Source organism: Aphidius gifuensis, linkage group LG6, assembly GCF_014905175.1.
Source record: "Aphidius gifuensis isolate YNYX2018 linkage group LG6, ASM1490517v1, whole genome shotgun sequence".
Taxonomy (NCBI): Eukaryota; Metazoa; Arthropoda; class Insecta; order Hymenoptera; family Braconidae; genus Aphidius; species Aphidius gifuensis.
In genome coordinates this window covers 15,788,140-15,800,172 of record NC_057793.1, presented here as the reverse complement: position 1 = coordinate 15,800,172, position 12,033 = coordinate 15,788,140, and the positions used below count along the sequence as shown (strand labels likewise).

Here is a 12,033-nt window from a genome sequence, read left to right as displayed (position 1 = left end):
GTTAAACAACTGCAGTAATACGTCTTCTTGATACAAAGAATGATCATAAAATCGATAACAAAAAGTAAATTTATAACTATTTAACTTAAAATAAATTCATGAAAACGTCCTGAGCTGATGGGTCGTTGGAAATTATTTTTTGTACATATGGTACGTTATATTTAAAGTTCCCTTCATCTGCACATGGATTCTACTCTCTCCTGAACTAATTTTTTGACCAATTAAAACTAATTTGAACTGAGTATACCCCCTTTTTTTAGACTTAACAGTTTTTGAAAAAGCTAGCAATATTTAACCAAGTTATTAACGATGATTGGCAACCAAGCAATGGCCATTAATGTGTCAGCCAGGCTTGGCCCATGCATTGTTGCCAATTATCGGCCATTTAAGAATCAGCCAAGGCTCGGCCGATGCATGGTTGGCAATCATTGGCCATCTAAGAGTCAGCCAAGGCTCGGCCATGAATTAGAGCCCTAAATTGGCAGTACACGAATGGGCCAGTCGTTTGCCAATGATGAACCATGAATGGCCCATGCCTGGCTACCAATCATTGGGAGCCATTGATGGGCTAATGCATGGCCGTGTTGTGAGTCTTGGCGATTCCTACACGGGTATCCCTTTAATTTAACCCAATGACTGTTTTGACGGTGGCAATAGTACTTATATCTATTGATTAATACTCATATTGAATAACAATTGTTGTTATCGTTTTAATTTGATGTCCTCAAATCTTCCGATAGATTTTTTTCGAAACTTATGGAATGGAGGTTTCAAGGACTTTTCTCCCAGAATTTTGAAAACCACATTGAAATAAATTGAATACTGTTGTCACAGTGCCAATAGTACTTACAATTTCTCAAATTGGCTATCTAGTAGTAAAAGTTATAATAACCGTATGATGATACTTTCTTTGTATTATTTTTACGTAAAGTCCTGTAATTCTCTGATACATATTTTTCAAAACTTATAGAAAGGTGGTTACAAGGACTTTATTTAGGTAAGATCCGTGCAATGACAACGTAGATTTGAGACAAATCAAATACGATAGCACTTGCGTGTCATGTAAGCAGAATTCGAGAGTAAAGTTCTGCGATAAATTTAATTAAGATTGAACACTATTTATATATCTTACAGCTAAAACAACCCTAGTAGAAATAATCTCTCCGGATTTTCTCCGGATTTTCTCCGGATTTCCCCGGATTTCCCCGGATTTCCCCGGATTTTTCCGGATCTCTCCGGATTTCTCCGGATTTTATAGGTAATTGAGACTTCCGGAGATATTTACGGAGTAATCTCCAGACTATTTCTATAATATCTCCGGATTTTTTCCGGAATTTTGACAATGAAAACAAACACAAAAAAATGGAAAAGTTAATAAGAAAAAGTAGAAATAAGAGTTTACTTACGAAAAATAAAAAAGAAATTTTTTCTGAAAAAATCCCGAGAAAATCCGGAGAAAACCCGAAAAAACTTCGGAATAATATCTCCGGAAGTCTCAATTGCGTAGAAAATCCGGAGAAATCCGTAGAAATCCGGAGATAATCCGGAGAAAATCCGAAGAGATCAATAAACATTTTGGTGGAAAAAAAAAAAATACAGTACCCATTTAAAAAAACTATGTTCATACCTAAAACTCCGCCATTTTTAATTTTTTGAATTTTTTTTTTTTTTTTCTAGGTCCCCCTCCAAACCCTACAACTTTTACTGAAATCATTTTTCAATTTGAGCTATATTTTTCAAGAAAAATCCATTATCCAATCAAAATGGGATAGTCTGTATAATAGTTTATATAAAATTATATATATTCTTTATATAAATTTTATCACACCCCCCCCCCCCCCCCTCCTATGAAATGTTTTTATTAAAAAATTTTCTTGAATTATTATTTTAAAAAATCGAAAACAAGTACTTCACCTCGAAGCCACAAATCTTATGATAGATATTTTTAAAAATATAAATAAGCATACGACTTTTCTCAATTTTTTTACTTTGCGGTTTTAATACCGATTTTATCTTTTTTTTCATGAAAATATGAACGAAGAGATGTTAAAATTAAAATTTTACATATTTGAATAAAAGTCAGAAATAGAATTGTAATTAAAACAGCAAAATAGAAAAATTGAGAAAAGTCATAATCTTATTTATATTTTTACAATTATCTATCATAAGATTTGTGGCTTCGAGGTAAAAAACTTGCCACCCGACCATAAGGGCCTGGGTTCAAATCCTGATGGAAGATTTGTTTTCGATTTTTTTCAATTAAAATTTAAGAAAATTTTTAAATAAAAACAGTCCATGTTTAGGGGATTGGGGGGGGGGGGGGGGGTGATAAAATCTATATAAAAATATATATAATTTTATATAAACTATTATATACAGACTGTCCCATTTTAATTGGATAATGGATTTTTCTTGAAAATTATAGCTCAAATTGAAAAATGATTCAAGTAAAAGTTGTAGGGTTTGGAGGGGGACCCATAAAAAAAAACCAAAAAAACTCAAAAAATTCAAAATGGCGGAGTTTTAGGTATGAACATAGTTTTTTTTAATGGAAACTGTATTTTTTTTTTGCACCAAAATGTTTCTTACATCAAAACTAACACTTTTTATTCGAAAAGTTTTTCGATAAAATCACTTTTTTTTTCGGCCCAATTTTGTCTGTTGATGGATTTTCCTCAAAAAATATGGCTTAAATTTAAGAATGATATTCAGAAAAGTTGTAGCGTTCAGGAAGACAAACACGAAAAGAAAAAAAAAATTTTCAAAAAGTTCAAAATGGCGGAGTTTAAAGTATGAACATCTTTTTTTTTGAAGTTAGGTGTAATTTTTTTTTACTAAAAAATTGTTCGCATCAAGATGAACACTTTTTCTAAATAAAATTTTTTGGCTAAGTCCATTTTTTTTATCCATGCTTCTCACTCCGCCATTTTGAATTTTTTACCAAATTTTTTTTTTTTTTCGTGTTTGTCTTCCTAAACGCTACAACTTTTCCAAATATCATTTTCAAATCAAAGCCATTTTTTTTTTAGGAAAATCCATCAACAGATAAAATCGGCCGAAAAGTGGATTTTATCGAAAAATTTTTCAAATAAAAATTGTTAGTTTTGGAGTAAGAAACATTTTGGTCCAAAAAAAAAGTACAGTATCCATTTAAAAAAACTATGTTCATACCTGAAACTCCGCCATTTTGAATTTTTTGAATTTTTTTTTTTTTTTTTTATTTGTCCCCCTCCAAACCCTACAACTTCTACTTGAATCATTTTTCAATTTGAGCTATATTTTTCAAGAAAAATCCATTATCTAATTAAAATGGGACAGTCTGTATAACAGTTTATATAAAATTATATATAATTTATATACACGATTTCGCCCAATTATATATTTAAAATATATATAATTGTTATATATAATTATTATATATAAATTATATATATTTTTTTTGTGCGGGAAGAGCTCTGAAGAGCTTAGCACTTAGTACTGTCGGGAAACACAACTTGTCTGGCCTCAAACAATCATTACCTTCTCTTGACTTGATGTTTTTTTCTCGGTTACTCATAGGAAATTTTCTCACGATTACGAGAAAAATACGAAAAAAAATCCTACGCATGCGCAAAGTGGTTAAAAATAGAGTCAAAATATAGAAAAAACGGCTGTTTATCGGTGATATATCGTATGGTTATTAATTCCAAAATTTAATAATAGCAATCAATAAAGAACGTCAAAGAGAAAGAAATGTTCTAAAAAAAATTTGATATCTCGAATAGGTTTCGAGTTATAATAACCTATATATTTCAATATATCGGATTTTTTTTTTTTCTTAACTCAATGATAGCACGCGATAGAACTCATCAAGTTAATAGAAAAGTTTTTGATCTCTCGAATAGTATTCGAGTTGACGATATTTTTCTGATGTTGATGGTAATTTTTTTCGTAATAAAATAACATAGTGGAGCAAAGGAAAGGATAAAAATGAGATAAGAATTAAGGAGCTAAAATGATGTAGCTAAGTAAAAAATCTAGCCAAGTGAAATATTGAGCTGAGTAAAAAATATAGCCTAGTGAAAAGTTTAGCTATTCGTGCTTAACAATACATGAGACTTAATAATCAGTTTTTTTTTTAAATATATGAAAAATTACTTTTTTTTTTGGAAAAAAAAACCGTATACATTTTTAAAAAAATATCGATAATGCGATAACTTTTCAAGATATAAAAATTTTTATTTGGGCTTTTTTTTAACTTGGCGAGTTTTATCGATTGCCGTTATTAATATTAATAAAAAAAAAATTTTAATATATCGAAATATATAAGTTATTATAACTTGAAAACTATTCGAGATGTCGAAAATGATGTAGACATTTTTTTCTCTTTGACGAGCTTTATTGATAGCGATTATTAAATTTTGGAATGAATCGTTATTTTAATATCCTGTAACCTTAAAAGCCTGACAACGTCAAGCCCGAGAACTCTTACCTGAGTGTAAGTTAAAAGCTATTTTCTTCGTTTGTCTTTTTATACATATTACACAACAAATTATATTTACCATTATCGAAGAACCCTTTAAAAACCACGAATTTGTTGTTTTGTGTTATAATGCCATGAACTCCATAGTGCTTCTGTAAAAACTGCAAAAATTTGTTAGATGGTCGGTCAATGGCGAGTTTCTCAGGTTGAAGGTGTTCTTCCTAGAAAACATAAAATTTTAATTCTCATAATATATGGAGACCATATGCGATAAATAAATTAAACTAATAAACGGGAGTTTATCGTGAAAGGCGAAATTTCACGCGAGGTGTAAAATGGAAATTCAAGTCGGGTACAGATTAGGGAATTTGAATTCAATTGTTATCAATATACAACAATCTACAGAAAAATATACAGATTATAATAATTATTAACTTATGCTGGAGAATTTATCATAATCAAAATTATTGAAATATATGTATTTGTAATTTGAATAAAAAAAAAATAATAATAATATTTCTGAATATATTATAATAATGATAAAATCTCCAGCATAAGTTAATCATTATTATTAAACCCCGAGATGAAAAAATCGAAATATTTTAGCAAGAGACAATTGTATTCGATATTCCATATTATCTTTCTCAGCGCCATTAAAAATACATTTCGAATACAATCTTTAGTCTTTCAAAGATATTTGATTGTATTCCATATGATCCTTGGAAAATACAAACGAAACTAAAAAAATACGATAGTATTCGCGGTCACAAAACGTGAAAAATATAATTGTGTTCGCGGTCTCAAGACGTGAGAAATATAATCGTACTTGATATATTTTGGGATACCCTATTTTACAAAAATTCTTCTCCTGTCCGGGTTCGATCCTACGACTTCCTAACCACGAAACCTATGCCTTAACGCGCGATACCAATTTTACAAGCTGCAAATAAAAGAATTTTTGTTTACATAAGTTACGAGGCAATCCACACGAATTTATTTGATTTAAAAAATTAAAAAAGACCTGTAAAATTATTATATAGTTATGTTATTTGGCAACATTCTTTTCTTAAAAACATTTGCCAATAGTTTTTTTATTAATTAATTATGGCAAATGTTGATAAGGAATTGAGAAAGATTACTAATTAATTTATTTGGTTACATCTTTCCCTTAGCCATTTGCCAATAGCTTTCCAATTTATTATGGAAGAAATAGCTGAGGGGCAATTGCCGAGTTCGTTCCCGCTTCCCCGAAATGCCCGGATTAATTTTGGGGGGCGGGGCACGTTCATCCGAGTTCGTTCCCAAAAAAAAATCCGAGTTCGTTCCAATCGTTTCCCCTACCGTGTCCCCTCCACTTTGCCAGTTCGCTTTTTTCCGGAGACCGAATTCAACCGAGTCTAGCCGGTGCAGCACGATTCGTAATTCCACCAACCATCGATCAAGCATGCCCGAATCTAACCGAGTCTACCCGGTGTAGCACGACTTTTTAGTATTATTAAGATATTATTGATTAATATCAAATATTTATACTTCATTAATTGACTTATTAATTAAAATACCAATTTAATAATTAGTTTATTAATTAATTAATTAATTTTAATTGAGATTACTATTTAATATAAAGTTTGACTTTTATATATTGACATATATATCGAATTTATTTTCTATAAGGTTATTTATTTTATAAGCAAAAAATTACTAATTATGACTTATATTTGAAGAAAATAAATAAAAATAATGAATAATTGATAAAAAAAAATATTATATTTATAACATACAATATGCATAGATGTATTTTGTATCAAAATATAGTATTTATTTTATTATATTATTATTTATTTTTGTTATTTTATCATTTATTATTGAATTTCTTATACTATATTATATATTGACCTTTATATTTACTCTATTTTACTCTACTACATATTTTAAAGAATATAAATGTACATATTAAATAATGAAAAATATTATATTTATGTATATCATATCAAAATATATAATATTTATATATATTTGATTATTTTTTATTTTATTTCATCTATTATTATTTATTTTAAGCACTCAAAATAAATTATTTTATATTGACATTTATATTTTACTTTGACTTATATTTGAAAAATATATTATATATATATATATACAATATACATTATATGTATATAAAACACATTTTAAACATGCCTGCAATTTGCCGCCAATCCTAAGCCTGGAAAAATGTGGAGGGAAATGTTAAGGAGGGGTATCTAAAACTAAAATAGGAAATCGCGATGGGAACGAACTCGGCTGCAATAGTACCGCCCCGGGAACGAACTCTCGATTTTTTTGGCCTTAATCCGGCTTGGGAACGAACTCGGTACCAGAAGCTGAGTGATATAGTAATAAATAAATTATTTTACTATATTCATATTTGTAATTATTATTGCAAAATAATGATTCAATCATTTACTGCACCTTACTAAGTCCGCGTTTATCAATTTTGAAAGTTTCTCAAAAATTTAAATAAATTAATAAATGAAATATTAATATTAATTATTAAGTATTAACTTAATTAAGTAAATCAATTTAGAAAAATTATTCTAGTGGCAATCTTTCATCTGAAGACTTTTGTCTTCGATGAAAGATATGTTAAATTTTTTGTTCAAAGATGTCACGAATCGAATACATTTGAAATACTCGAATATCAAATATAAATCAGGGAGCGTCCCCGACAGAGAGTATTCGTCCTCTTCATGAAAATATCACGAAATACATTTGAAACATCGACAACGATTAGAAAATATCACCGAATACTATATGAAGACTCAGAAAGAGTAAAAATACGTCTCGAATCCCAAATTTTTTCATTTCGGGACCTCAGGAACAAAAACTAAAACGGGTTTTTAAAAATTTCTTAAACATCCCGAGATAAATAAATTCTGTATTCGAGACGTATTTTTACTCTTTCTGAGTCTTCATATAGTATTCGGTGATATTTCCTAATCGTTGTCGATGTTTCAAATGTATTTCGTGATATTTTCATGAAAAGGACGAATACTCTCTGTCGGGGACGCTTATCCCTGATTTATATTTCTCAATATTCGAGTATTTCAAATGCATTTGAGAGTATTCGTGACATCTTTTGAACTTAAAAAATTTAACATATCTTTTCATCGAAGATAAAAAGTCTTCAGATGAAAGATTGTTACTTAGAGAAATTTTTATAAATTGATTTACTTTAATTAGTTAATACTTAATTAATTAATTATTAATATTTCATTTATTAATTTATTTAAATTTTTTTTAGAAAAGAAAAAAAAAACTCGAATAAAAATTGATAAACGCGGACTTAGAATAATTAGGTGCAGCAATAAAATTAATGATTGAATCATTATTTTTGCAATAATTATTAACAAATATGAATATAGTAAATTATAATTTATTTATTTGGCTATATCCTTTTCTTAGCTATTTTTTCCATAATAAATTGAAAAGCTATTGGCAAATGGCTAAGGGAAAGATGTAACCAAATAAATTAATTAGTAATCTTCATTAATTCCTTAGCAACATTTGCCATAATTGATTAAATATGATCTTCTCTAATTTAAAATCACATTTATATTTTTGATCACATTATGTGATTTATTTATTGATCACATTGATAGAATAATCACATAATGTGATCAAAAAAAATATAAAAGTTTTTTTTATTAAAATGTGATCAAAAAATGAATCACATAATGTGATCAAAAATATAAATGAGATTTTAAATTAAAAATGATCATTTTGTCATAATTAGTGTGAGTGCTGTGTGTGTGAGTATGCAGCTGCGCATTTATCCAGCGAATTTATGATTCAGCTCTATCTGGCGTTCGAATTTTGAATTAATTAGAAAAACAAAAACATTTTAATTCATAGCGCGTAAACACACACGTGGGTTCAGACGCCATAATGATAATAATTATCGACGCTCGATTCTCATTGGTCAACTTAAAACGTTAATAACTCAGGCACAAAGCGTCGTAGACCCAAACTGTAAAAACATGTACTATTTAAAATTTCACGTATAATGTCGTAGTATACCTACTGTTCGCGACTTACGCTTCATCCTGTATATCAAATACGATTGTATTTCTCACGTCTTGAGACCGCGAACACAATTATAATTTTAAAGTTTTGTGACCGCGAATACAATCTATTTTTTTAGTTTTGTTTGTATTTCCCAAGGATCATATGGAATACAATCAAATATCTTTAAAAGACTAAAGATTGTATTCAAAATGTATTTTTAATGGCGCTGAGAAAGATAATATGGAATATCGAATACAATTGTCTCTTGCTAAAATACTTTGATTTTTTCATCTCGGGATCAGTCATTTCGATGATACCAGTCACTCAATATACATATTTGTTACTAATTCTACGAAGCTTTATTTTAATTCCTATTCTCAAAAGAAGAATGAAGCCTCTCTTCGAGTTATTTGATTGGCTGTTTATAATAATTCATTTATTTTTGTTTAATTAATTTATTTTTTATTTTGTTTATCCGTTGCTATGTGTATCCGTTGTTATTTTATTTTTTCCTTATATGAGATGTTTTGTCAATTATGTAAGAAAGTTGTAAATAGTAAGAAGTATGTATGTTATAAATAAATTAACAATTTTCATTAACTCTATAGCAACCTTTGCCATAAAAATTAATATAATTATAGAAAATATTGCTGAAAAAATAATTTAGATTACGAATTAATTTATTTGGTTATCAACGTTTTCCATAGTTAATTAGTTGAATAGCTATTTGCAAATCTTGCTCAAAAAAGGATGTAATTAAATAAATTAATCTGTTATCTAGATTAATTTCTCAGCCATTTGGCACAATAGGTTTAATTTAAGGGAGAACGGCCCCCATTGAAAGAAATTATAAACTTCTTTTTTTATTGTGTTTTAAAATAGTTAAAATTATGATGAATATATTAAAACAAACTTCTAAGTCGCTTACAGAGTTAGTTTTCAGATGTAATGTCCGGCGGTAAGCCGCATAAAGTTTTTCAATTTTATTATTTAATTATTAAAATAACTTTTCAGGGTGCATTTTGATACCCCTAGCTCCATCTTACAGAGCGTAAATATATTACATTTAAGGGAGCCAGAGGTTTTGCACCCTCAGCATTTTGCTTGAGCCGGCACTATTGCCAAGCGTATATACCGCTAATTTTTATAATGAAAATTAGATATAAATTAATATAATGAGTGATATCGACAGAATCCTAAAAATATAGGGATTCTCCCGATACCAATCATGTCATAATTAAATGACTAGAAACATGGTAGAATTATACAAGTAGGTCCATGCGCATACGTTTTTTTAAGCCAATAAGAAGTTCTGACCACCAGTTGCCATATTGCTTAAAGTGGCGCGACTTTATTTATATCATAAATTAAAATCTAAACAAAAAAAGAAACACAGTTTTTTTTTACAAAAAGGAGCGTCAAGTATTCGAAATCCCCACTAATTATGTGATTATAGTAATTTTATTTTATATTGATATTTATTAATTTTTTAGATACAAAAAGATATAATACCAAAATAAGTCAAGAAGGAAATATTCAACGCATATAATTAAGTCTTAATCTTTGACAAAATTTTATACTTGACCCCGCCCGGTTCTTCCCAAATAAAATTTAAAGCCTACACACGTCTCGACAACAGAGTTAATGGTATTTTCCAATTATCCTTTATTATATGTATATACCCTTCACATTTTATCTAGGCTTAGGACTGGCAGCGTACAATTTTGTTAACTTGCCGGCATAATTAAAAAAAAATATATATACTTTTTTCGTCAATCAACAATTCAATAATGAATGCGTATGACACAATATGACACGAGCGCCGAATATATATTTTACAGTGTAAAAGGTGGTGTCCACTATGCAATTTTCCCAAATATCACCAAAAAATATAGTTGAATTCAGTTACAATGCTAATAAGCTGAGGGTTTAAACTCACGATAAGCCTAGTTTCGGTTGTAAAGCGCACTAGCATGTGTAACAAGTTAGAGCTTTAACTCACGACAAGCTAACGTTTGCTTGTAAAGCGCACTGAGCACGCGCAACAAGTTGGGTTGTGTCGAACTTGTAAACATGGCCGTCCTAATTCCCATAAAACTAGTAATATGTCCCCAGCCAAATTACGTCAGCCATGTTTACAAGCAAAAGTTAGCTTGTCGTGCGTTTGAGCTCTAAGACATTAATTTAATATAATTCAAATACTTTTCATAGATTTTCAAAAAAATCACACTTGTCACGCTCTATTCTTGTCTCTTGTATATAAAACTACTATAATAAAGTCGCGAGGTTGTGACTGCGCATACATTTATGTAGAACGACTACTAAATTTCAGTAGATCTGCATTGGTGTGAAAGTCTTTAAATTTTATTTGGGAAGAACTGGGCGCGGTCAAGTATAAAATTTTGTCAAAGATTAAGACTTAATTATATGCGTTAAATATTTCCTTCTTGACTTATTTTGGTATTATATCTTTTTGTATCTAAAAAATTAATAAATATCAATATAAAATAAAATTACTATAATCACATAATTAGTGGGGATTTCGAATACTTGACGCTCCTTTTTGTAAAAAAAACTGTGTTTCTTTTTTTGTTTAGATATCACATCTTTTTGTAAAGTCCTTCAATCATTCGATAGAAAAAACTATAATATTAAGAAGTATATAAAATTACTTGGTACTATCCGTATTAATTTTTGTTCGTTCTGAAAAAAAAAATATGTAAGCATTTTTTGCATTACTTCACCAGTTTTTGCTAGCAACGAACAAATTATCAATTTTTATCCACCTAGTATTTTTGCGGAAATAACTGACAAAATAACTAACTTTATACGTAGAACCCAATCAGCGCCAAATTGGCAAATTTGAGAAGCTCGAGGTACAGGACATATTTTGTCCCATTTCCAATGTACGGAGTTGACTCTTCTTCTTTCTAGTCTTCTTGGTAGAACCACAAATGTGAATTTTAGAAGTGGGTATTCCTTTGATTAAGCAATTATCATTTTTACTTGACCATTTAAATTTATTGATGTAGAGGAGACTTAAAACAATGATATCATTAATTTTAAGGACTTCAATCTTTCTTAGAATTTTCGTTGATCTAAAACAACTGACACATGTACCAACCCCTTCGTGCCACAATGATAGTGATTGATCAATAAGTTTCTTGTAAAGTGAATGTGTTATTTTTATTTGGTATTAAAAGATTTATCATAAATTCGTTTGACAAGGAAACATTTGCATATGAACACGATTCACATTTTTCTAAATACTTTTGTTAGTAGCTACAATTGTAGATTGCAAATGAAAAATGAATAACACCATAGAGCTGTGAAGTCGTAGAGACCGAGCGGAGACTTGATTCGTCAGTGAGCGAGAAAACTTACCGATGAGATCACTCATTCATGAAGCATAAAGCATTGCAGCAAAAACTTGCGTGTGAACACACAGCTCTAAAATTGAATACACTTGACAACAATAGAAAAATATATAAAATATCGATAATTGATAAAACAATAATAAAAAA

General features: G+C 29.2%; 1 protein-coding gene across 4 annotated transcripts in view; it reads right to left on the bottom strand.

The window, feature by feature from the left end:
- The window catches only part of LOC122859577 (alpha-tubulin N-acetyltransferase-like), a 103,076-nt gene that overhangs the window by 2,361 nt on the left and 88,682 nt on the right, over positions 1–12,033 (bottom strand). For all 4 annotated transcript variants that reach the window (XM_044163248.1, XM_044163247.1, XM_044163250.1 and 1 more), the window contains one exon: positions 4,542–4,683. In XM_044163248.1, coding sequence (XP_044019183.1) covers positions 4,542–4,683 — 142 coding nt within the window. The remainder of the gene's footprint in view (positions 1–4,541; positions 4,684–12,033) is intronic.